Source organism: Tasmannia lanceolata, unplaced genomic scaffold (assembly GCF_043159265.1).
Source record: "Tasmannia lanceolata isolate RefF3 unplaced genomic scaffold, GAP_Taslan_0.1 ptg000015l, whole genome shotgun sequence".
NCBI classification, from domain to species: Eukaryota; Viridiplantae; Streptophyta; class Magnoliopsida; order Canellales; family Winteraceae; genus Tasmannia; species Tasmannia lanceolata.
Genome location: NW_027518692.1, coordinates 46,098,223 through 46,121,927, shown reverse-complemented (window position 1 = coordinate 46,121,927; position 23,705 = coordinate 46,098,223). Strand labels below are relative to the sequence as shown.

At 37.3% G+C, this 23,705-nt stretch overlaps 2 protein-coding genes across 7 annotated transcripts; one reads left to right on the top strand and one right to left on the bottom strand.

Moving 5' to 3' along the window:
* Positions 1-9,166: 9,166 nt before the first annotated feature.
* Positions 9,167-15,088, top strand: LOC143891551 (uncharacterized). Of its 3 annotated transcripts, none has more exons than XM_077396044.1 (4): positions 9,167-9,299; positions 11,678-11,719; positions 12,043-13,674; positions 14,506-15,088. In XM_077396044.1, coding segments are annotated over exons 2-4 (2,040 nt in total). In that variant the 5' UTR covers positions 9,167-9,299; positions 11,678-11,718; the 3' UTR covers positions 14,913-15,088. The 3 variants fall into 3 exon arrangements, with proteins under 3 accessions (XP_077252159.1, XP_077252158.1, XP_077252157.1); XM_077396043.1 differs by having other exon boundaries at positions 11,678-11,772; XM_077396042.1 differs by lacking the exon at positions 9,167-9,299 and adding an exon at positions 9,359-9,522.
* Positions 15,089-16,383: 1,295 nt separating this feature from the next.
* On the bottom strand, positions 16,384-23,481 carry LOC143891550 (putative glucose-6-phosphate 1-epimerase). Of its 4 annotated transcripts, none has more exons than XM_077396037.1 (9): positions 23,317-23,478; positions 22,120-22,228; positions 21,807-21,881; positions 20,986-21,042; positions 20,740-20,903; positions 19,102-19,236; positions 18,647-18,749; positions 17,653-17,752; positions 16,384-16,775 (listed from the first exon to the last, which is right to left on the bottom strand). In XM_077396037.1, exons 1-9 carry the CDS (start codon positions 23,403-23,405, stop codon positions 16,597-16,599), a joined length of 1,011 nt encoding a protein of 336 aa, XP_077252152.1. In that variant the 5' UTR covers positions 23,406-23,478; the 3' UTR covers positions 16,384-16,596. The 4 variants fall into 4 exon arrangements, with proteins under 4 accessions (XP_077252152.1, XP_077252153.1, XP_077252156.1 ...); XM_077396038.1 differs by having other exon boundaries at positions 22,120-22,198; XM_077396041.1 differs by having other exon boundaries at positions 21,807-21,889; positions 22,120-22,200; positions 23,317-23,465.
* Positions 23,482-23,705: the final 224 nt, after the last annotated feature.

Here is a 23,705-nt window from a genome sequence, read left to right as displayed (position 1 = left end):
AGAAGGGGCGGCATGTGGAAAGGGCTACCTGGAAAAAATGCCATAGTGATAGCCGTCATAAAATGGGCCACCGAGGACGGCGGATGCGAAAGGTGGTGGAATGTAACGCAAGGGTGTAGGCTAGGTAGTGGGGTTGGTATTTTAGGATGAATATGGAGATGGCTGTTGGGAATTCACGGGGTAAAATCCAAGCAGCAGATGGCTTGAATCAAGAGGTAAAACACGAGCAGCAAAATAAATTTTATTCATCAAAAGCTTCTCAAACGTTTACAATTGATGGCCTTTTATAGACTTTCTATGGCCAAAATAAAGAAGAATCCTAAATAAACTCTAACTTCTATCATAATCCTACAATAATTAAGAAATAAAAGAAATCCCTAGGAGATCCGTAATGGTGTCGATCATCACCAGACACATATTGCACACATGCACATGCATTGATTTATAAATTATATTTATAAGGACTACTTTGTATCAAAAGGCAATATCCAAAAGGGTGTCTTTATCAATCTGATTGCATTGTGCATTGGGGCTTTGGCCGAGGATTAGTCTACCGCATCAATTGATGAATCAGCTTGGTATGAGTGACTCATTAGGTAGTTGACGATATCCCACTTAGTGATAGGGTCGTTATCTTAGTTGATGATATCCCTCCCACATCTATACTCCTTTTTTTTTTTGAAACATTCATCTATACTCCTTTTCCACTAGGTAAACAAATATTCCATGGAATTTTTTTCATGCTTGCCAAACATGCACTTAGTGGTTTGCCCCCCATTTTTTACGATAAAAAATAAATTCAACTCTAAGCTATGAAGAAAAAATTGTCGTGATGGTTGTGCCAATAGAGATTAACAGAAACCGTACTTTAGATGGACAGTCCTGATCAACCTAGATGGAGCCAGTTATGTAATTTGTATTATGAGGAATTCGTGCCACATAAATAAAACCATCTAGCATATGTTTGTATGTTATTTCATATATGGGTTGATTCCACAACCATGATCAACTTGAAGAGGTGGGATAGCCTTAAATCTCCTGAATTGCTTTCTCTTCCTTCAATCTCTATGATACTGTTTGAGCTTGCCAGGGCTGCACATGCAGATACACCTCTCTAATGCTTCTGCTAATTGGCTTTGTTTAAGAGATATCCCACCACAATATTATAATAAGTAGACTACACACTTTGTATCATACTTCTAGGGAAATGATATTTCCCCTCTGAGACGTTTTTCGTTAAGTTTTAAAGGCAAAGAAAAACGTTAAAGGGGGTGAATTTATCCTTGATTAGTGAACCATTCTCACAGAAACCGTTAAAAAGGGGAGGGGTTGGAATATCAGTTCCCTACTTCTATTAGTTTTTCATTACTGTTACATACTCAAGATGGCCCTACACACTTTTTTTACACTTCTCCCATTAGCCATTGACAGGTGTCATAGTTCTACATTTGGGTTTCTTGGGATTAGGTTTTTAATAATTGGAGTTTGAAAATTGAGTTTTTTTTTTTTTTTTTTTTTTTGAAGTGGAGAACTTTGTAGCTAGCACTTCAAATAGGTTTGACAGTTTTAACCTTATTAAGTGGTGTATCCATGTAAAAACTTCTTACTCATACTTATGTTCTCAATCCATTTGTGCATGCCTCAACGATTTCCACTGCATATTATTCGGTGGATTCAACACATTCCAATGCCACTTTTTTTACCTACATAAGGAGTATTTCAGCTCATGGTTTCTGATTCATCCGTATCTTAACAAATGCCAATTGTCTATTCTATGTTTTTTCTTTCTTCTCCCCTCATATGATTTGGTTTTTAAGTCAACTTTCAGTTTCCAAACTTTAATATGCACAGGTTGTCCCACTAGTAAGATATAGATTAGACAAGGATGCCTTGTCCTCTAAAAAGATAGGGTATATCGAGGATTGGGTGGATTTGTTGAGACACAAATAAATTAATCTCGAGGCAAAACTTTAAATTAAATAGCAATAAGATGCCAGTAGTCTTCAAATTTCTAGAAAAAGTTGGTGATATTCTATTAATTTTTTCATTTTCCTTCTTAGATAAATAAGAAGCCCAAACACTTGCCTTAAGTTCGGCACATCCAGGTTCCAGGAACATTGATCACGAGCAAAATCAAGACCTCATCACCAGAAAAACCACTACATCTTATATAACTCTCGAACTTTTATCATGGGGTGTACTCTTTGTTAGAGGAATTAGGTCAAGCAAGAGGTTGCTTGAAGCATTACACCCAAGGTGTCTAATTTGAAATACCAAGTTTGTTGCTTCCAGCCCCCACATATAGAGATACACTAGGGTTAATGACTGGTTAATGGACTCTAGCCCAAGTAAGCCCGCTACACCGGCCCATTATCTTATTGGGCTTATATTAGAATATACATGGGTTACACCATATACCCAACACTTTTTGGATCTGATACCCTATAACTATACAATTGGAAAAAAAGAAAAGAAAAAGGGAAATGATATTGACACCCCTTTTATCACCGGGGGCACCCATTTGCCAGTGTACTTTGCAATAAAAGCCACTGGATTTTTCTGACATAAAGTACATTAGCCCCCCTTTTGCCATTGATACACTGAGTGATAAAAAGGGGCGTAAATATCACTTCCCCCCCCCCCCCCCCCCCCCCCAAAAAAAAAGGTTGATGATAAACACACACCCCATAAATTCACACCCCTAGAAAAAGAAAAGAAAAGAAAAGAAAAGAAAAAGGTTGATGATAAAAATCACAAACAAAAACTACACCATATTCTCACCATCTCTTCTTCTCGTGACTCTAATGTAGCAAAATGTGGCAGCGAAAATAGCCATTGCAAGTCCCCCAAGAATCACCCCTCCCCCTGCAACTGACTTATCACTAGAATGATGATGCCTTCCTAGTCTTCGAATATCAGGCCCTTCTGCAACCTCCGACTCAGTTTCCGAGTCTCGACTCGGAAACTCATTTGAAGCAGGTGGGTCCGAGATGCCACTCAGCTTGGGCTCGATTTTGGTCTGAACCTCTAATCTGGGTCCTTTAGCCATTGCTACAGATGCCAAAACATCAGCTAAAATCAAGCAAAGGAGAAGAAACCGAGCCATTTGGATAAATGGGTTTTGAGAAAGAGCAGAGAGTAGAGAGAATGCTGTAGTTTTTGGAGGAGAAACCATGCCTTTTTGGGATCTCTGTTCTCCCTGGTTGGAACCTCCCAATGGTTTGGACTTGGGTAGATTGGAAAAACACATGCAACCTGTATTATATATAGGGGGTGTTGGGTAATTCGATTCATGGGCCGTCTTTGTTTAATTTGAATAATGGGTTTTTTATTTTCATTAAGGACAAGGAACGCCACACGGTTTTAGTTGGGAAGGTTGTGCTGTTGGGTTTTGGGGGTTCTGTGATTTTTAAAGGGAAGAGGTGGTATCTGGAGAAGAATTTCTGGTGAAAGAAACACGTGATTTATTTATTTATTTTTTGAAAATTAGGTATTATTTGTTGGGACCCAGAAACACGTGGATTGAAGAAATACACCTGGATACTGATATCGGCACCATCATGTTTAATAATTGCACGAACTCAACTTGTCTTTTTCTCTTTTTAATGGGTTTCCGAGGGCCTATTGAGAACCATCATGTTTGATAATTACAAGAACTCAACTTGTCTTTTTCTCTTTTTAATGGGTTCCCGAGAGCCTATTGAGAACTGTTATGGGGCTGCAACTCGGGTCGGGTTGAAGCCAACCGTAGCCTAACATGAGATACCATTCCCACAGCCATAACCCGACCCAACACGAGCCTCTGGTTGAGGGTGATCAACCCTAACCCAACCTGCCTCTAAATCTCTCAACCGATCTAACCCAAAATCAGATTGGGTTGAGTTCGGGCCAAATGGAAAATATAAGAAAAAATATGATCCAAAGAAAATCAAGATAAAATTAGAGGATGGAGATCGGGTCAAGTTACCAAAGCCTCAACTCTAACCCAACCCAAAATTAAATTGGGTTTTTGCATTTCCCAACCCAACACGAGGAAATGCCTACCCAACCTAGCCAAAATTGGGTTTAACCACTCGATTTTGGGTTGAGCCTGACCCAAGTTGCACCTCTTGAACTGTATTAACCGTTGACACTGACAGCTGTTCAAATAATAAAGGACAAGTAGAGTTTTTGGAATTATCAAAACATGTTAGTGACAATATTAATAGCCATTAGAAAATGACAGATAATTAAACTGGGCTTTTTGAAAAGAGCGGATTCAGGTCAAGTCAAACCGACGTCAATTTCTGGGAGACTGATGTCTCACCTACAATTGGGACAGAATGACTGATTCCACACTGTGAAGAAAAGAATGCGTTTCAAACAATTGGTCAAAAAGCGAAAGTTGCTTTTTGAAAAATTGACCAAACTCGCGGACTGATTCGAAAGGCGGTGGGACCCTACCATATCTGTTTCCATCGTCCACTTTTCCCGTGAGGTGATAGACTGATAGGCCCCACCGTGGATGGTGGTAATGTAGGGTTTGCAACTCGGGTCGGGTTTTTCAAAATCCTACAATACCCGAGAATTATCTCGGGTTGGGTTGGGTTTTTTACAGGAAAACCTGAGATTCCTAAACCCGACCCTATCCAAGATAGTTTCTTGGGTCGGGTTTTCATTTTTTAGCGTATGATAGTGACTAATTTTAAAGATTGTAGAAAAAAAACAAATCTTCATACCAAAAATTTCTAAATTTATATCATCAAGTGTATAACTTTAAGAAGGATACTATATTTTCACATAACAGCACCACAATCAAAACAATTGTATCAATACATTGGAAAATAATTTTCTATGTTATTCAAGAGATATTTAAGAAAGTCACAATGCATCCATATGAGTCGGGTTTCGAGCTTCGGGTTTAGGATATTTTTTTTCTTCTTTAAACCCAGCCCCTACCCAAGATTGGGTCGGGTTTTCCAATTTAAAACTCGATCCTACCTAAGACCTGTGATTTCTAAACCCAACCCATGTTATTTTCGGGTCGGGACGATGTAGGTCGGGTAAAACCCGACCCAAGTTGCAACCCTAGGTAATGAGTTGATATATCACTTGTGATCATTATTGACAAAGTCCGCGTCCTCTATGAGGACTTTTGATGATTTTAATCAATGTGATATATCACTTGTGGCTACTATACATAGGCACCCACAAACCACCTCTCTTAACTCTTCCCATGAATCAACGTGGACCACTTCAAAAGCCCTTCATATTGTAGTCTAAAATTTTAGTTTCAATGCTTACAAAAATAATAAAGCCAAGTTCTCTTTGGATTTCGAGACAGGAAGTGATATATCATACCTTTGTGTACTTAGGACAGCCCCCCTAGTGTATTTATTTATAATGGCTTTAAATTTCGACCTAAATCCAAAATTTTGGGTCTTGGTCGAGACTGAAACCGAAATCATTCCTGAAATTTCACCCAAAAATCTCAATTTTACTTATTATTTAATATTTTCCCAAAATTTCAAAATTTTGTATGAGATAAAATATTATTTTATTTGATTTCATCGGATTTTTGTCCAAATTTCAAAATTTCAGCCAAAATTTCGGTTTCGGCGAGGATCGAAATGCATTCTTAAACAAAAATTTGAAACCATGTTTATTACTACTCTTTTACACTAGGGGGGCTGTCCGAAGTAAAATAGAAGGGGAGAATATCATTTCCCTTTCCAGAATTGATTTTGAGTCCAAAATGAATATATATATTTTTTTGATGGGCAAGCTGGGGTTAGGCAGACCCCTACCAGATATATTGAGAAAAAAGCATATTACAATCTTTCATAGAGGGACCCAAAGAGTCCAAAATGAAGACTTAAGAGATTGACGAACAAAAAAAGTCATGGTCACCTTATGAGTTATACACATTTTTTGTCCTCGCAGATTTCTATCGGACTATTAAAAACTATTATCAAGTAATTTTTTGTCAACTAATGATGTGTGAATATAAGCTTCACATCACATTATCTTGTTTTAGCAGAATGATCTATCTATGCCTTTGATCAAATTTCCATCAAATGGCCTAAATCATTTTATATGAAAAGAACCAAATCACCCTTATATGGACTTCTCATTTTCTCAACTGATACCACCTTAGAATATTAACCTTTTGCCCTCAAAGGGCCGGGTTGTTTCACACAGGGATAGCTTCCACTGATTGCTATCCCTAGGACCCTCAACAATGCCTGCAAGCATGTAATAAGAGGGTTTTAGGTCTCTCTCTCTCTCTCTCTCCACAGAAGAGCCTATGTTGATTGTTGACCACTGCTGGTCCCAAGTTTCCCTGTTTCTTTGGATCTAGGGGAAAAAGTTTTCTAGGAAAAAAATAATGGCAAGCAGCATTTGGTTAACCCCATCTTGTAATGGGATGATTTGGTTAACCCCAGCATTTGACCCAATGAAACACACTAACTCTTCTCCTATTCTCCTCTAGACAACTCTACACATCTCCCATCCTTGTCACCTCCTTATTGACTACTACTTCCACTACTCTCCCAGGTCCCAGCGAACCAAACAGGGCCTTAAGACCCGTTTGGATGCCTCAAATTTTATATTTGGATTTGGAATTGATTTTGAATACAAAATGAATAGTTCCGCCAACCCATGTTTAGGGCGACAAAGGGAAGGGGGTACTACCTGCTGGAGGGAAGAGGTTGAGGAGCAAAGAAGGTGAAGGAAACTGCCAAATCTGTGAATATTTCCAATTACTTATTTCCACGACATATTTGGAAATATGATTTTTTTCACTGTCAGTCACTGATTTGGAAATCCAAGGATTTGATCTGATCCAAATCACAACGCAAAAAGGGCTGCAAATGTGAGAAATCAAAATCAAAATCTTCTCAGCATCTAAGTGGGCCCTAGTTTTTAGAAAAAAATTATTCCAATTGGACCTTCGAATTTTCTTTTTATGGAATTTTTTTAGCTTCTAGGCTTTGTTTAGCAACCATGAATTTTTTTTCAGGGAATATTACTTAGATTAAAGATCATTGGAAGGTGTCATAATTTGGAAATTATCAAATGGGAATACCAAAAACTACGGGGGTTAAATAGTGGCCCGTACTGTTTTTCCAAATGAAAAGATAGTTTTACCCTCAAGTCAAATAAGGCACAGCAAGACTTATTCTTCGTCTCCTTTTCACTTGTTTCGTCCAGTTTTCATTCATTTTTTATTTCGACAACTCCATATAAGAGGAGAAAGAAGAGGAGGAATAAAAAGAAAAAATATGATGAAGAAGAAGAGGGTGAATAATAATAAGAAAAAAAGAGGAACAAGAATTAAAAGAAGAATAATCGACACCGAAAAAATGTAAGTCACTGGAAAAAATGGAAGACACTGCCAAAATGGAGAAGAGAAGGAAAAAGAAGGATCGCCGCTTGAAAAATGGAAGTCGTCAGGAAAAATGAAGAAGAAGAGGAAAAAGAACTCGTGGTTATCCCGGTTTGACTCAGGGTTATCTCGATTTAACTTGGGGTTATCTTAATGAGACGAGATAACCCAAAGTTTGACCAAGATAACCCTGAATTCTTCTTCCTCTTCTTTTTCATATTTCATGCGATTTTCATTTTTTCCGACGTCGGTCTTTCTTTTTTCCCCCTCTTCTTTTCCATTTTTACGCCGACTTCAATTTTTTCTCTGGTGTCGATTCTTCTTTTTTGTCATTTTTCTTTCTCTTTTTTTACATTTTTCTGGCGACTTCTTTTTTTCCGGTGACTTCATCCTCTTCTTCTTCTGCTTCTTCTTCCTGTTTTTTTTTTCTTCTTACTCTTCATCTTCTTGGTTGTCCCAGTCCTCCTCCTCTTCTTCTTCTTCTTCTTCTTCGTTTTCTTCTCTGGAGTTGTAGAGATAAAAAAACAAATAAAAACTTAATGAAAAATGAGAGAAGGTAATAAAGAATAAGTCTTATTGTGCTATGTTTGACTAAGGACAAAACTGTCTTTTGGTTTGAAAAAAATAGAACGTGCACCTCATTTTCAGAATTTTGACACCACTAATGATCTTTAATCCATATTAGTTTATCAAGTAGTGAGATAGGGCTAGGGAGAGTGGGAGATGGAGAGATTTAAAATAGGTTAGGGTAAAAAGTAGCTACTTTTAACTTTTTAATTGTAGGCCGCTTCAATATCCACATAACATATTACTCCTTTGTAGTCGTAATGGGAAGTGATCTATTCACCGCCTTTTCTTCCTTGGCAGCTCCCTCCGGCGTTTTTATCACTACTCTTTTACACTTAAAGGGAGTGGCCCGAGGAAGAAAATGGGGTGAATATATAATTTAAACCAACTTTTTTTAGTGGTCCCCAATTCACATCACATAATCATGCAATTTTGTCCCTTTACAAGACGATCGTTTTGTCGACCGTGGGCAAATTAGGATGCAGCTTAGGTCTGGTTTGGCCAGGTTGAGGCCAAACCTAGCCCAATCTGAGGCGGCACTCCCTGAACCCTAACTCGACCTCACTCGAGACGCATGTCGATTAGGGTCAATCCTAACTAACGCTCCCTCCTCTATCTCTCAATCCTAACCCAACCAGTGTAACTTGTTTTTTCTAAATTGGGTCGGGCTGAGTCAGGTTTCCTTTAGGATGGCCCGGAGCAAAAATAGAAAACATACAAACAAAAATTTAAACCTAATATTTTGAAAATCATGATAAAATAAGATCATAGGATCAGGTTCAAGTCGGGTCCGGTTTAGTTGCCCAAAGGCCTCAGCTCTGAACCAACTCGAAATTAAATCGTGTTGGCATTTTCCAACCCTCACCCAATCAACCCTAGGAAATACCAACCCAACCCGTATCGAAATTGGGTTAAACCCGTCGGGTTCGGGTTGAGCCCGACCCAAGTTCCACTCCTAGGGCATAGGCCATAAAACTGCCTCAAGTGGACCAATTGGGTCTGGCGGAAACTACCAAAAATTCTTCAGCTTATTTCATTTCACTTGAAATTGAAAAATCAGAACACGAAAAAAAAAAAAAAAAAATTTCCCCCAAAAAGAGATAAAAAAAAAAACTCGGCCCTGCTTTTAATTTTTCGAGAGATAATAACGCCAAAGGCCTCACTTAATTGTACACGTGTAACCAATATATCGGTTCGATATCGCGATACCTAACCCGTAAATAATAAGATTAATAAGCCAAAGGAGAAGAAGAAAAATATAAGATAACATATCGCGAGGTAAACCACTCTTCGCGATAAATCGGTAAGCAGAAACCCTAAATCTCTCCGACTCAAATCTCTTCAAAGTCTCACATCTTTTAAGGTCGGTGCTTTTAATTTTTTTTTCCTTTTCCTTTCTCCGTATTCTTTTATTTGTTCTTTGAGTTTCCTTTTTATTTCTTAAATCTCGAAACTTCGTTAGGGTTTTTTTGTTTGATTTCGAGAAGTAATTCTCTGCTGAGTAAAAGTACTTGATCGAGAAACAAAGCTATTTTGGTTCTCAATCTCTGAAAGGAGATTGAAAATGGAGAAGAGAATCGATCTAGGTTAAAATAGCTCATCATCTTAATTTTCTCAAATATATTATAACAGTTCATAAATTTTAATACTATCTTATGAGTTTTTGAAAGATAAAGAGATTAGCTTTTTTTTAAATTTTTTTTTTATTTTTTTATAGAAATTTATATTGTTTTGCTTGATCTGATAATGCAATATTTGCTTCAAATTTAGTTAATTTATAATATTATGTGGAATTTCTATGTAGTAATTAATCATATGGAGCATCATGAACATTCAATTATGAGACTAAGATGGTCCAGCTCCATCTTCACCAGATTGATGGGTCCAATGATCTGAACCATCCATTTGTTGGGTCCCATCATGGATTTTTCATCATCCAAAAACCACACCTGATTGAATGATCCTAACAATCTGATCAACACTTTTTGTTCCACAATTGTTTGTAATAGATGGAATTTCCTGATAATAGATTTCTCATCTCGTATTTAGTTTATATGGTAGGTAGCCATGCTCATTTCAGTTCAAATTGTCCTGACCATTAATTATTTCTCCAAATATTGGGAAGAACCGAAAGGTTTGAACTGTTAAAGGTGGGGTATGAAGGGGCAATGAGGTAATTCCATTGGATCCCTCACTTGGTGGTTCCATTAAGCTTCGACAGTAATTCATTGAGCATTCATGGTTTGGAACTTTAGCTGGTTTTCTCAGAGAGTAAAGAGGTGAAACAAAGCTAGTTTGGGGCCTTCTGGTGTACTGGATTTTTAAGGATTTGAAAGAAACATAGCCATTATTGGACAGATTAAGGTAGTTTAGCAATAATTTGGTTTGAAAGATGGAATGATTCTCTTGGTGGAATGCATTTCCTATACATGTCTCTGGCTATTAGAGCAAAATATGGATTTGTGGCTGTTGGCTAAACATCATAGAGGAACACTTGACTAAATGTTTCTTTTTTATCATGCTGTCCAGGACGCTAACAAGGTTTTTTATTTTTATTTTTATTTTTTAACACAGAATTTATCTTGGAACGTGGGGCGGCACCTTAAAATTTTATTAATACGAAAAAAATAGTTACAAGTTAGCTACAAGAGGAGGACTTAGAACCTTGCCTCTAACCCACCATGTAACTCTAACTCAACTCAACTAAGCCTTTGTCCCAAACTAGTTGGGGTCGACTAATGAATGCTTTAGAAAATTTTCATGAAGAAGGTGAAAGGATCTACCCGGCTCAAATTGACTAAGTCTAATCCTGACACTAGTTGGGTTCGTCTACATGGATCATTTTCTTCCATTCTATCCTATTTGAGGTCATGATACAAGAAAAGAAAGGAAAAAAACCCTTTTTCCCCTGAAAAAAACAAACGACATTTATTTAGTGCGAATCTAAGGAATGCATAATTGGTCGCATCTAACATATCCTCTAGAGTTCTTGTTGCAGAGTCCCTTGTCAAAGGAGAACTGTCCTTTTATTATGCTGTACAGAAGGCTAACAAGGTTCCAGATGCTAGAGTCAAGCAAGGTTGCTTGAAGCATTACACCCTAGGTATCTAGTTTGGAATACCAAGTTTGTTGCCTCCAACCCCTATATATAGAGATATACTAGGGTTAATGACTAGTTAATGGACTCTAGCCCATGTAGGCCCACTACGCCTGTCCATTATCTTATTGTGCTTATATTAGAACATACATGGGTTATATCATATACCCAACAGCAGATACTCTTCCCAAAGGAGGACTGTCCCATTCTTCTCTGTATATTGGCCAATCTTCTCTGACCCATTTCCAACAGTTATAATTTTAATAGTAGATAAATGGGTCATACATAAAATATAAAATTGGAAAGAAATCACTGTTCCAACTTACGTGCAACTCTTTTTCATACATCTTGAATCGATAAGTTATAACACTAAAATTATTATTATGGAACATTATGGCATTTGATTTTTGGATCAATTGTATGATTCATGTATGTTTTTTTTTAAACAAATAGGAGTTGTTTTGAATTGCAACCCATTTTTTATGGGATCTGAGAATTGTAAATTCTAGGATTTTAGCTACACTGTTACTTTGATTAAGAAATTTATTTATATTCAGAATATTATTTCTGTTTAATGAAATTCTTCTTTCGATTTTGACTGTTTCGGTTCTTCAAAAACGTTGATTACTTTCTAATGTCTGTAGGTTGTTTACTGGAAGAAAATATAGTCCCCACGTTCTTCATCAGTAAGTTTCTCAAGTTTGCTATTTTCCATGATGTATGATGCAGTTTTATGCGGGTATGACGAGATGCATGAGTTGATTTTGTGCCTTCTTAAGTCAGGTTGACCAAATAGATGTTTTTCATGACTGAGCTTCATTTCACATACCTTTTATAAATTTGAAGTTTAACATGCATAAAAGAGTGGTGATATCTTGTATCTTCTTTATGTCTTTCAATATTTTTATTCATGATTTGTTAATTTAAGAATGTTGTTTGAAATTCCTAGTTCCTTCGGAATTTCAACTGATTTCACATTCACTTTACAATGCATACTTATCTTTCACAGTGGTTCGAGAAAAAGACGTTTGCTGGGAATACTGTGAGAAGTTAGAAGGAAACAAGGTGAAATGTAAATTTTGTCTTAGAGTTTTGAATGGTGGCATTAGTAGATTGAAGCATCATTTATCTCGTTTGCCTAGTAAAGGTGTTCATCCGTGTAGCAAAGTAAGAGACGATGTCACAGATAGGGTGAGATCTATAATTGCATTAAAAGAGGAGGGAAAGGAGGCTAATAGTGTTAAAAAGCAACGACTAGCTGAAACTAAATCTCCTGTAAATATATCTGGCACCAGTAAGGCTCTTATGTCCATAGAGACACCTTCGCCAATAGTGAAACTTTTCCCTTCCGGCTCTAGCATTGGGCCCTACTCCTCATTTGACAGGGAAAATGCAGAGAGAAGTATTGCTCTGTTCTTTTTCGAAAATAAGTTGGATTTCAGTGCGGCCCGCTCGTCGTCCTATCAGCTAATGATGGATGCGGTCTCAAAATGTGGCCAAGGTTTCAGAGCCCCGTCATCTGAAACTTTAAGGTCTATGTGGTTGCAGAAAATTAAATCTGAAGTGAGCCAACAATCAAAGGAAATAGAGAAAGAATGGGCAACTACAGGTTGTACAATTATCGCAGATACATGGACGGATAATAAATCGAGAGCGTTAATAAACTTCTTAGTTTCATCCCCCTCTGGAACCTTTTTCCACAAAACTTTTGATGCATCTACATATTTCAAGAGCACAAAATGTCTATCTGATTTATTCGATTCGGTTATTCAAGATTTTGGCCCAGAAAATGTTGTTCAAGTCATCATGGACAATTCTTTGAACTATGTCGGTGTAGGAAATCACATCGTGCAAAATTACAGTACAATATTTTGGTCACCTTGTGCTTCTCGTTGCTTGAATTTGATCTTAGAAGATTTTTCCAAGATTGATTGGGTGAATAGATGTATCTTACAAGCACAATCAGTTACCAAGTTAATTTACAATCATATGTGGCTGCTTGATCTAATGAGAAAATATACGGGGGGCCAAGAACTCGTCCGTACTAGTATTACAAGGTCTACGTCCAGTTTCCTCACCTTACAGTCAATTTTGAGGCAAAAAACAAACTTAAAGCATATGTTCAATAGTTCAGAGTACTCATCTTCTCTATATGCCAATAAGACACAGAGCATGCCTTGTCTCGACATTCTTGACGATACTGATTTTTGGAGAACAGTTGACGAAATAGTAGCTGTTTCCGAACCTTTACTGAAAGTATTGAGGGATGTTGCTGCAGGAAAACCGGTCGTTGGATCAATTTATGAATCTATGACTAAGGCCAAGGAATCTATAAGGACATATTACATAATGGATGAGAATAAATGCAAGGCATTTTTGGACATAGTTGATAGAAGGTGGCATCATCAGCTCCATTCGCCTCTCCATTCAGCAGCTGCCTTTTTAAATCCTAGTATCCAATACAATCAAGATAATAAATTTCTTGGAAATATAAAGGAAGAGTTCCTTACTGTTTTGGAAAAGTTACTTCCAACCCCGGAATTAAGACATGATATCACTTCACAGATATTTGCATTTAAGAAAGCTCAAGGCTTGTTTGGTTGTAACTTAGCCAGGGAGTCACGCAACACAATCTCACCAGGTATGTATGTACTTCAACTAATATAGATTCTTAATATTTTTGTTGAAATTCTTTTCTTTTTAATGGTTCTGTTTTGAAACTCTTAACGGTCAGTTTGGTTGCACGTAGTTGCCTTGTAGAGTAGTAGTGGATTAGAACTGAAGTAGTCAACAGGTGTAATAGCAGTGTAATAGTCTCCTCGTATAGTAGTGGTAACTAGTAAGTAGTGTTTGGTTGTCAACTAAAGTAGTTTCGTGGTGCGGAGGTTCATTATCAAAATAAGGGGGCAGTAAGAAGTAAGAACCATGGTTTTAAATTTCGACCGAAATCCGAAATTTCGGTGGGAACCGAAACCGAAATTTCATTTTTCGCCATTTACCGAATTTTGGTAATTTCGGTCCGATTAAATGCCATTATTTATTATTAAAAAAAAGTGTTACAAAATTTCGGTTTTCGGTGGGGTCCGAAACGGTTACCGAAACCGTAATTTTAAACCATGGTAAGAACTAGCAAAAAACTTTCTTTTTTCAAGTAGTTTGGTGGGGGACAAAAGTCATGTCATATGGACCGACCATGGGGAAGACAAGGCAGGTAGTCTCCTATTAGTTCGAATCAAAACATGCCACCAAAGGACACTAGTAGCTGATGTGGCATCCTAAAACCAACCAAAACACTTAGTAAACCCTAGAAATTGTGCAACCAAACAGAAGATATTCCTGGCATGCCTCGATCCAATCGGAGGCTTTTCTTAACCCTTTCTTGTGATTAATATCTTTAGATATGTGGTGGTTAATATTATCAGAAATTCCTATTAGAATTTTCTATCATATTCCCTAACATTGACTTGTGTAGGAATGTGGTGGGAACAATATGGCGATTCGGCACCTGGGTTGCAACGTATTGCAATTAGAATACTTAGTCAAGTTTGCAGTGCTTCAACTTTTGAGAGGAATTGGAGTACATTTCAGCAGATTCATTCTGAAAAGCGCAATCGCCTAGAAAAGGAAACATTGAATGATCTTTTGTATATAAATTACAATCTCAAGTTGGCTACTCGGGCGAAAGCGAAGGCTGTGGACACTGATCCTATTATAATTGATGACATTGATATGACTTCGGATTGGGTAGAGGAGGCAGAAAACAGCCAAACCCAGTGGCTTGATAGATTTGGTTCTGCTTTGGATTGTGGCGACTTAAATACTAGACAATTTAACACCACCGCCATCTTTGGTACAAATGACCATATATTTGGATTGTGATTGTTCAATTTTAAGAACCTCATATTAACATGTAAGGTTTTTGGTGTGCCTCTCTTTTATACTTGTTTCTTTAACTATTTTTACTGCTTGTAACATTAGATTGATGTATGTAGAAGACTTGTTATAAATATTACTGTTCATTAAAAATATTATGCCAAGAATATTTGCCTGGTTTATTTATGGACGAAACAACTCCTTTGTCTAAATATGAGATGTATCTCTTTACCGTTTCTTGGGTATAATTTCATTGTACTACTGCCTTACATTTTCTGACCTACTGCCTCCTGGTGTACATCCATGCATAAGTATGGGCCAGGGAATGTTAGTGTATACACCCTATGCAAGTATGCATGGGCTTGGCTGGAGATTCTAAACCCACCCATCAAAACATCAGATAATATGACAGGCTCGATGCATGGGTTTGAGTGAAGTTGGAGGGACCCATACTATAAAAAATGGTGTAGAATGGTGGGCGTCATCCTAAGCATGGATTTGGGAGGATAGGTGGGCCTATCACTGGGTGTAAATTGGTGAGCCCCACCATAATCATGAGTTTGTGTGGAGATGATGGGACCCACCCCATGAAAACACGGTGTAAAATGGTGGGCACCATGCTAATGCATGGACTTTGGGTAAAGATCATGAGACCCTCCGCATCGATAATATGATCAAAATGTACAGTGGGGCCCATTTCATAGGATGATCCAAACTACTCATTTTGCTGGTCCACAATGTAAATAGGTTGTAGCCCCTAGATCATTGATTCATTTCCATAGGATGATCCTAACCCTCTGATCCATAGAGGGAGTGCACACTACAGAAACCTCTATCCTCTGTAATGTAGCATGATGATGGTTGTGAAACACATGGTGTGATCCGAGCGGGCATTTAAATTTATTATTAAAAATTTGTCAAAATAACTAGGATTAGGAGTTCTGCCTAATTATCAATTATGCACCCCACATGTGCCATGTGGACATGATCAGGTACACATTTATCCGATTGGTAGCTCATCGCCATTTGCCCCAACTTGATTTTGAAGGTCTAAATCTTAAGATGAGTTGTCCGTTTGGCTTTGGACGATCGAGATCATGTGGGTTGCCTCATGATGACTACCAGATCAACGGTCATGACTACACAAACATTGTCCTTGTGTGGGACCAGAAGTCAAAAGTTAGGATTGACCCTAACTGCCACCATCTGAAACCTTAATATTAAGCATGAAGAAGTGGCAACTCGCGAGTCAACTCACTTTGTAGGCCAAGTAAATGTGATAAATGGCTGTAGCATAAAGTCTGATCTTTACCTAATTCCCAAGTGAATGTGGAATGGGTCAAGTCAACTAACCCAACTGAACGAGTAGGCCGAGTCACGACTCAGCTTGCCTAGTTCCTTAAATCCTTTCCCACTTCCCATTTAGCCCAACGGCAACATTCGAATTACCAATGTTCAACCTTTTAACAATGTCTCATGTAACAACAATTTTTAAGTTAAAAAGGATTCTTGCAGACATGGTTGAAGATACTGTTCTGGTTCCATCACAATCAAGTGATGCAAAGATACAGACAGTAGAAGGAAATTTGAAAGTCACAACAACACATAATAGCAATAAGATGGGCCTGTTATTATTACCATTCTTCCTTATCATCATCCCCAACAACTTCTTATGGGAATGAAGTGCTCTCTAGCTGCAGTAGCTGGAGGGGACGGCGGTGAGCTCCAACCGCCCTGTCCATTCTTCACCTGGCTTTAAGGTGATTGGCTTCTCTATGGCCGCGGCATCAACACAGAGCATTTGTTTGTATTCTTCGTCGCCAAAATCTCCCATGGATTTGGATTTCTTCTCCCATGGATTCCAGACCACTGTAATAAACACCAATAGAGTTTTATTTGGTTTTCCTCTCAAGATGCAATAATATTAAACATGAACGACACTTTTTGAAATTTTTTAGTAGTTACTATATTAAGCAAGTCAGTTTAGAGCAGCTTTTTTTATTGAAAAAACTGGTTTGTAGTAAGCAAGGTAGCAACACTCTTGAACAGATCAGATTCATTAAAATATGGCATGGTTTTAAAAATCTAGATCAGATACATCATGAAGAATTGAATTGAAATCCATAGAACGATGAACACGGCCTCTAGAAGGAAGCAAAATAGAGTTTCTACCTTCCCGGAATTAGAAGATGGATCACCAGAGATGATATCTGCAGTCCCTTGTTTTGAAATTGGAAATCCTCACTTTGTTTTACACACTTAATTATCAGTGAAAGTTCCCGAAAAACTAATAGAATTGAAATAAAATGTGTTGGCTTCAAGGAATCTCATGCCCAGCAATTGCAACTGAGTTCTCCATGGAGGACCTACCTTCCAGGACTTAGAAGATGGCTCATCAAAGCCAAATAGAAAACCAGGGCCTAGCAATAAAAAATTCTCACTAGAGATGATATGTGCAGTCCCTTGTTTTGAAATTGGAAATCCTCTCTTTGTTTTACACACTTAATTATCAGTGAAAGTTTCCGAAAAACTAATAAAATTGACATAAAATGTGTTGGCTTCAAGGAATCTCATGCCCAGCAATTGCAACTGAGTTCTCCATGGAGGACCAAGTTCAGCTTTGGTGATCTCCATCTGCCTCAATAGATGATTAAGTTTAAAAAACGCGACGTCCACTTGATGGTCGGTTCTTTTTACCACAAAATTTCATTGCAATTACTCTAAAGCTAGGAGAAGGCCATCTTACCAACATCAGGCATTCCTTCCTTCCGTATAACAAATGTCCGCTTTTTTTCATGGTCAAGGACTGCAATTACATTTGGGGAACTAAGATAAACTCGATCCACCTGCATATTGGAATTTTTTTATAAGCCTCAGACTCTTGGCTCATCATAAAATTAATCCTATTTAAACTACATCGAGTTTTCATTAAATATAATCCTTTGCTTCATAACAGAATTGAATGGAATGAATTACATACCAAGGACAATTTCAAGTACCGCTTTTAAATTTTAATACGGCAACATTTTTACTCTTCTGGCAATTGTGGTTATTCATTTGTTTAGTATTATCTGTTAGGAATTTCCTTGGGCGCATGCAATGAACATTGAGATAAGGTGATTTAACAGAAGAAAAATGGATATCATTTCAGAAAAAAAAAATCGTAATGAGATCGGACATCATAAAGCATGAAGATGTCAAGAGGCTAATAAGTTGGGCCTGTGGTTTCCGACTATGTATGAATCCCAATCAAATATTTGAACTGCTTGCCACAATCAAAATAAATTATTTTAATATTTTTATCATCATGATATAAATAATACTTAATATGTGATATCAGCTAGCTCTATTACCAGGTGCAAAATGAGTATGGACTATGATTCAAAATATATGAGGAAAGAACATAGAAAAGTTATGCAATTTTGGGTAGGGTGTAGGCTCGATTTTGCAGAGACCGGATAAATATTTGCCATATCACTTGTCTCGGTACTGTAAGCATGTTCGTCGCGTAGCAAATGGGGAAGCGGACTCCCTCGCTCGATCTGGAGTTTTTAAGGAAGGGTTAGAGTGGTTCAATTTCCTTCCTCCGTGAGCAGTGGGCGATTTGTTGATGTATTTTTGTTGTTCTGTTTTATTATTTCTTGTATCTCTGTTTATCTCGTGTGGTCCATCTCGGCCCCTTTTAATATATTATCTTTTCAAAAAAAAAATCACTTGTCTCTGTACTAAAAAACAATTACCTCAGACTCAAATGTTATGGCATCTCCTTGTTCGGTAAAGCGTTCTCGTCGACAAAGGTTGTCCAGATAATCAAGTGTCTCCAACCCTTCTATCCTCACTTCACTGTGAATACACGACACACATATCAAATCCAACCTTTTCCAAATATTTATTCAGATTATGTCTCTGCTATATAACAGGATACTGTGACAAATAAACGTATCTCTCATTCGGTTAACTGATCTCAGATTCACATCAAGAGCAATTCATTTTTCAACTTTAAGTTTTCGCTGATATTGCCAACTTGCAAGGACATGGAATATCAAAAGGAAAATAAAATTCCGAAGTCTCTTCGTATTTCAATGATTCAAAACAACTTCCACTTGATCCTCATTCTGAAATCAAGTATGAATTTACATTCTGAGTAAGTTTTGCACTATAAAAGGCAATAAATCCAACAGGGAATATTCTGTACCTGATGTCAGAAACTGAGAAATAAGTGTGATAGGCAAACGAGAAACTAAAGGGCTTGTTGTCGATATTCCTAATGCGTGATATCAGTCTGAGATCTCCATTCATTGCAAGAGACACTCTAAGACGAAACTCAAAACTGAAATGTCAAGGTAACTATATTTTGTTAGCAAGTTATCACATCCAACATATGAAAAATGATACAAATGTAAACACGTACAAATGTGTTGAACAAGCACATATAGATACAGCTAGCAATTGCTATTCAAAAAAAAAAACCGATACGCAATGTATCGATTCCAACCTACAAAAATTCATACAAAACCTAGTGGAAAGGTGCAAAGCACCAGGGCAAAGTCTAAGACTCGTGAATGAAGAAATTGATATTATCATATTGGAAATTGGATTAGGATGCATTCAAAGATGTGAGTGGCACAACTGTTAAACAAACTGAAGTTTTGATAATAGACAATTTTCCCCTGTGAGGAGCAAACCTAAAATAGGAGTTACATCTGGGTGCTCCAAAGTCGAAACATATTTGCATTGAGAAGAGGCGAATATTATTGCTATGTATTTTCAATCAATTTAAGCCCAACTTTTCTTTAATTTTTTTGATGCACTGTAAGACTAATCAGAAAATTGAAAAGAATATGAGATAACCTGGACTAGCAGTAGATGCAGTATGAAACTCGGATACCTGTATAAGTCCGACATACTGCTTCTGACATGCTACGATACCAATACTTGTACACAGGTATTCATGGATATTTTTGTTGGTCAAAATAATTATAATGTTTGAAACATATATCACTCTCTTCGAATTAACTATAATGCATTTCACTGGTCAGTGTCACATATTTGCAATTATAATTTTGAACATGTGAGTCTTAAGATGCTATTTTAAATTTGGTGTTAGCTTCATCTTCTAAGTTAAATCTACTCATGGTTCTAAATGTTGGCCGAAACGCACACAAATCGGAGGACATGTTTCTGTTTGCCTTCCCACCAAAATGAAATTCTTCGGTCAACATTTGAAGCATATGCATATGTGGCTGTATACATTTTTTGGGTTATAATGGACCGAACTGTTCCAGACATGCGCAACAACGCATGTCATTAGGTGCTTAATCTTGGTTTATGATGGTTGGCTTGCTTATGTGATGGTTTTTAAGTGTGCATTTATTCTAGCATGCCCGAATTTTCATCTTAATTTTTTCATAAACTTTCATTACTTTACAGGATTTTCACCGAAATCAATGAGCGAAACCAACATATTACCATTTCCATGGTGACCGACACCCTTACCGAAACCAACATTCAAAAACTTGAATCTAGTTAAATTTTATGATATTCTATTTTTACAAGTCTTGTGCCTTATCTCATTTAAAGCCTTGAATCTAGCGATGGTTATGAGCAGAAAGCAACACCAATTACCCAATATGAAGCAACAATATTATTTAAAGAGCTACCCCACCTTTCCTCTTACCCTTGAAATCCTAAATGCCTAGATGCAGCTGAATAGGATTAAAAAATGCTTACAAGCAAATAAAGGGTTCATGGTTTTATGGGAACTATGACATTGTAACCCGACACAACGTGTTTCAAGTGTTAACTAATTTTCTACAAGTCCCAATCTCAATACCAGTGAGGCCAGCATTTCAGATCTTCTTCAGATGGTTTCAGTAGCAAGTCGATAGCAGCTTTGCCATTGTAATCACTAGGGTGAAGAGGTGGAGGATCTTCATCCACGGTCCAAATTTTGTTCCTTGCAAAACCGTGTTGCTCCAGTGATCCACAGTTTCCAAACTTCAAAAGCATTAAGATATGGCTTATTAGCTGGAGTTAATCAATATTTGATATGACAAAAAGTTAACATGGTTGAAAATACTTGTGGGAAACAAATAGGGATTCCTCCTCGCATTGCTTTTGGCGGCTTAAAGATTGCCTGCGGTAGATAAAAATGATGTATGTCAGCAAAGATTTCTTAAGTTGGTAACATATTTCTGACAATAGTCTCCAAGATAATGGAGATTATGGAGACATTAGAGTCAACATTCTGAAAATCAAGTAGGGTTGTAAAAGGTGATTGGAAGACTACCAAGTCTCCTGGACCGAGGAGCACCATTCTTTATCCAATTGAAAATCAGTCATCCAAAGAAAATAGCAATGGATGTTTATGACTAGAGTCAAAGCATATTTAAAATTTTGTAGCACAACATTAGGAGTAACTCAAAAATCCAGAACTGTGATAGAACTTGTTATTTTAAATTGTATCATTATCTAATAAGAAAGAGTAATGCTAGGGAAACCGAGAGTAGGATATAAAAGGGGACCTAACAAATTGTTTCACGCCACAACATCACTAGTGACGTGAGCGATGCCTTAAGTTTAGGGAAATCAACAAAAAGTAAATTTTTCTTTAACACATGGCATATTCTCACTGTAGGTCCCTTTATAGGTCCTACTCTAGGTCTCCATATCATTTTTCAATAAGAAATCACCACATTGACTTTTTGTTAAAAATGTGTGAGCACTTAAACTAATAAATAAGAGGTAAAACTGCAAAATTTGAGACTTCATATCCAGTGGTCTACGTTCTTCAATGGTTAAATTCCAACATTTACAGGAATCAGACCTCAAAACTTCACATCCATGGTAAGACCAAAATACAACCACACATGATTGAAATCATAAGCAACAAATTTACACCTTATTACTTGTGAACAATAGTTCTTCTCCGCGATCATTCCTCCATGACATAACCTGCCCTCCATGCAAGCTAACCTGGATTGCTGACAGAAAATTCATCAAGAAACAAAGCAGAAACCCATAAATTTCGGCCAAAACACACTTTAAATAATCTCTATTTCCAGTATAACCAGCACAAATACCAACATAAAAATCCTACCTCAGTTGCTTCAAATCCTACAATACTATCAAGTGCCCAACAGAAAAAAAAAAACCCCTCCAAAGAACACAACCAATCTTAAACACAAAATAAAACAAAGGATGAGTATCTAACCCGAGCCGAAGCGCCCCGTGGGACCCGGAGTGTGACCTGATCGATTCCATTCCAGTCCTTTGTGACTTCAATCGGTCCTCTCTGATCCCAAATCGTAGCCGAATGGCCCATGTCAAAAACACAAAGAGGAGAAGAAAAACAAGATGAGTGCCTTCTTGGTAAGACTTCAGACTTCTAATACAAAGATGGGCTCTATTGAATGAAAGGAACTAAATTGACTGTTATAGTTGAAAATCTGAACTCTCCCAACACCCTTCATGTGACTGCAAAGCCATATTCTCGTGAACATAAACCTAAACCAATCTACCAATCTCAACTTTCCCTTTCTTGAAACACAACCAAATCCCCAAAATCCCAAACACGTCAATTACTGAAGAAACCCCCAAAAAGAAAGCCAAATGCAAACGCAGTAAGTAAAAAAAAAAAAAAAGGCTAAATGCAAAAGCAGAAGTAAAAAATGTCTTCCAGAGAAAATCCTATAAAAAACACCCTAAAATCATGAAATTCCCCCAAATCAAATATGTTTGATTCAGAACGACCTAACCCTAAATAGGCAAATCCAACTGCACAATAATCTCAACACCCCCCACAAAATCTCCCACACTTCATACGAAATGAAGACAACGCAACAAACCTAAATCCATACCCTCCTAAAACCCCCAACAACCCCACCTCAAACAAACACCAGATGTCATGAAATTTCTCCACAACAATCCAAATCATATTTCCAACAAAACCCACTTCTAGAAACTAATACCCAAACAAACACAGATTTCTAAAATCCAAAAATCGCTCTAAAAACCATGAAAAATCACATCCCCGGAAACAGACAAAGACCCACAAAAGAAGAAAAATCAAAATCCAATATATGATAGAAAATAAACTTAAGGGTCACTAACACTCAGCATTTAGATAGGGAAACGCAAAGAGAATTAAAAGCAATAAAATGAAAAAAGGATAATAGGAGACAAAACCGTTGAAACATGAGAAGAAGGTGATTAAAAAAAACGGTTTTTGTTTTTTGAAGAGAGAACAAGGACATGGAGATACGTGAAGTACATGGGCGTTGTACAAACGGTCAAAATTCAAATGCTTTGGGATTAAAAAGAACCTATTCTTCTTCTCTCTTTTTTTTTGTTTACGCTATTGAATTGAATAAAATAAGCATGAAGGAAATGAGAAGTAAGAGAAGATTACTGTGGGATAAAGAAATCACGTGGAGGAGGATACATGGAGGGATGGTTTTGATCTATCGCATCGGACGGGTGAGAGAATCGGAGAGCCATTTCAGAGTTTTGCTTTATGAGTACGGCCTGTATGGATAGTTGCAGGCTTCTTCTTTCTTTTCTGTTTTTTTTGAATTTGAAGGGTTGGTGTGTGTGGCCGTGTGGGGTACATGTGTTTGGTACTCTGGCCAGCGTTGGAATAAATTATCGTGAGCTGGGTAGACACATGCTTGTCTAGACTAGACATCAAACAGTAGCCCCTTGCTGGAATTGTCTGAGAAATTTTGGAAAGGAAAATTATTTCTTAAATTTCCTCCTATTTTTTTACTCAAGAAAAACGATAACTTGAACCCAAGAGAC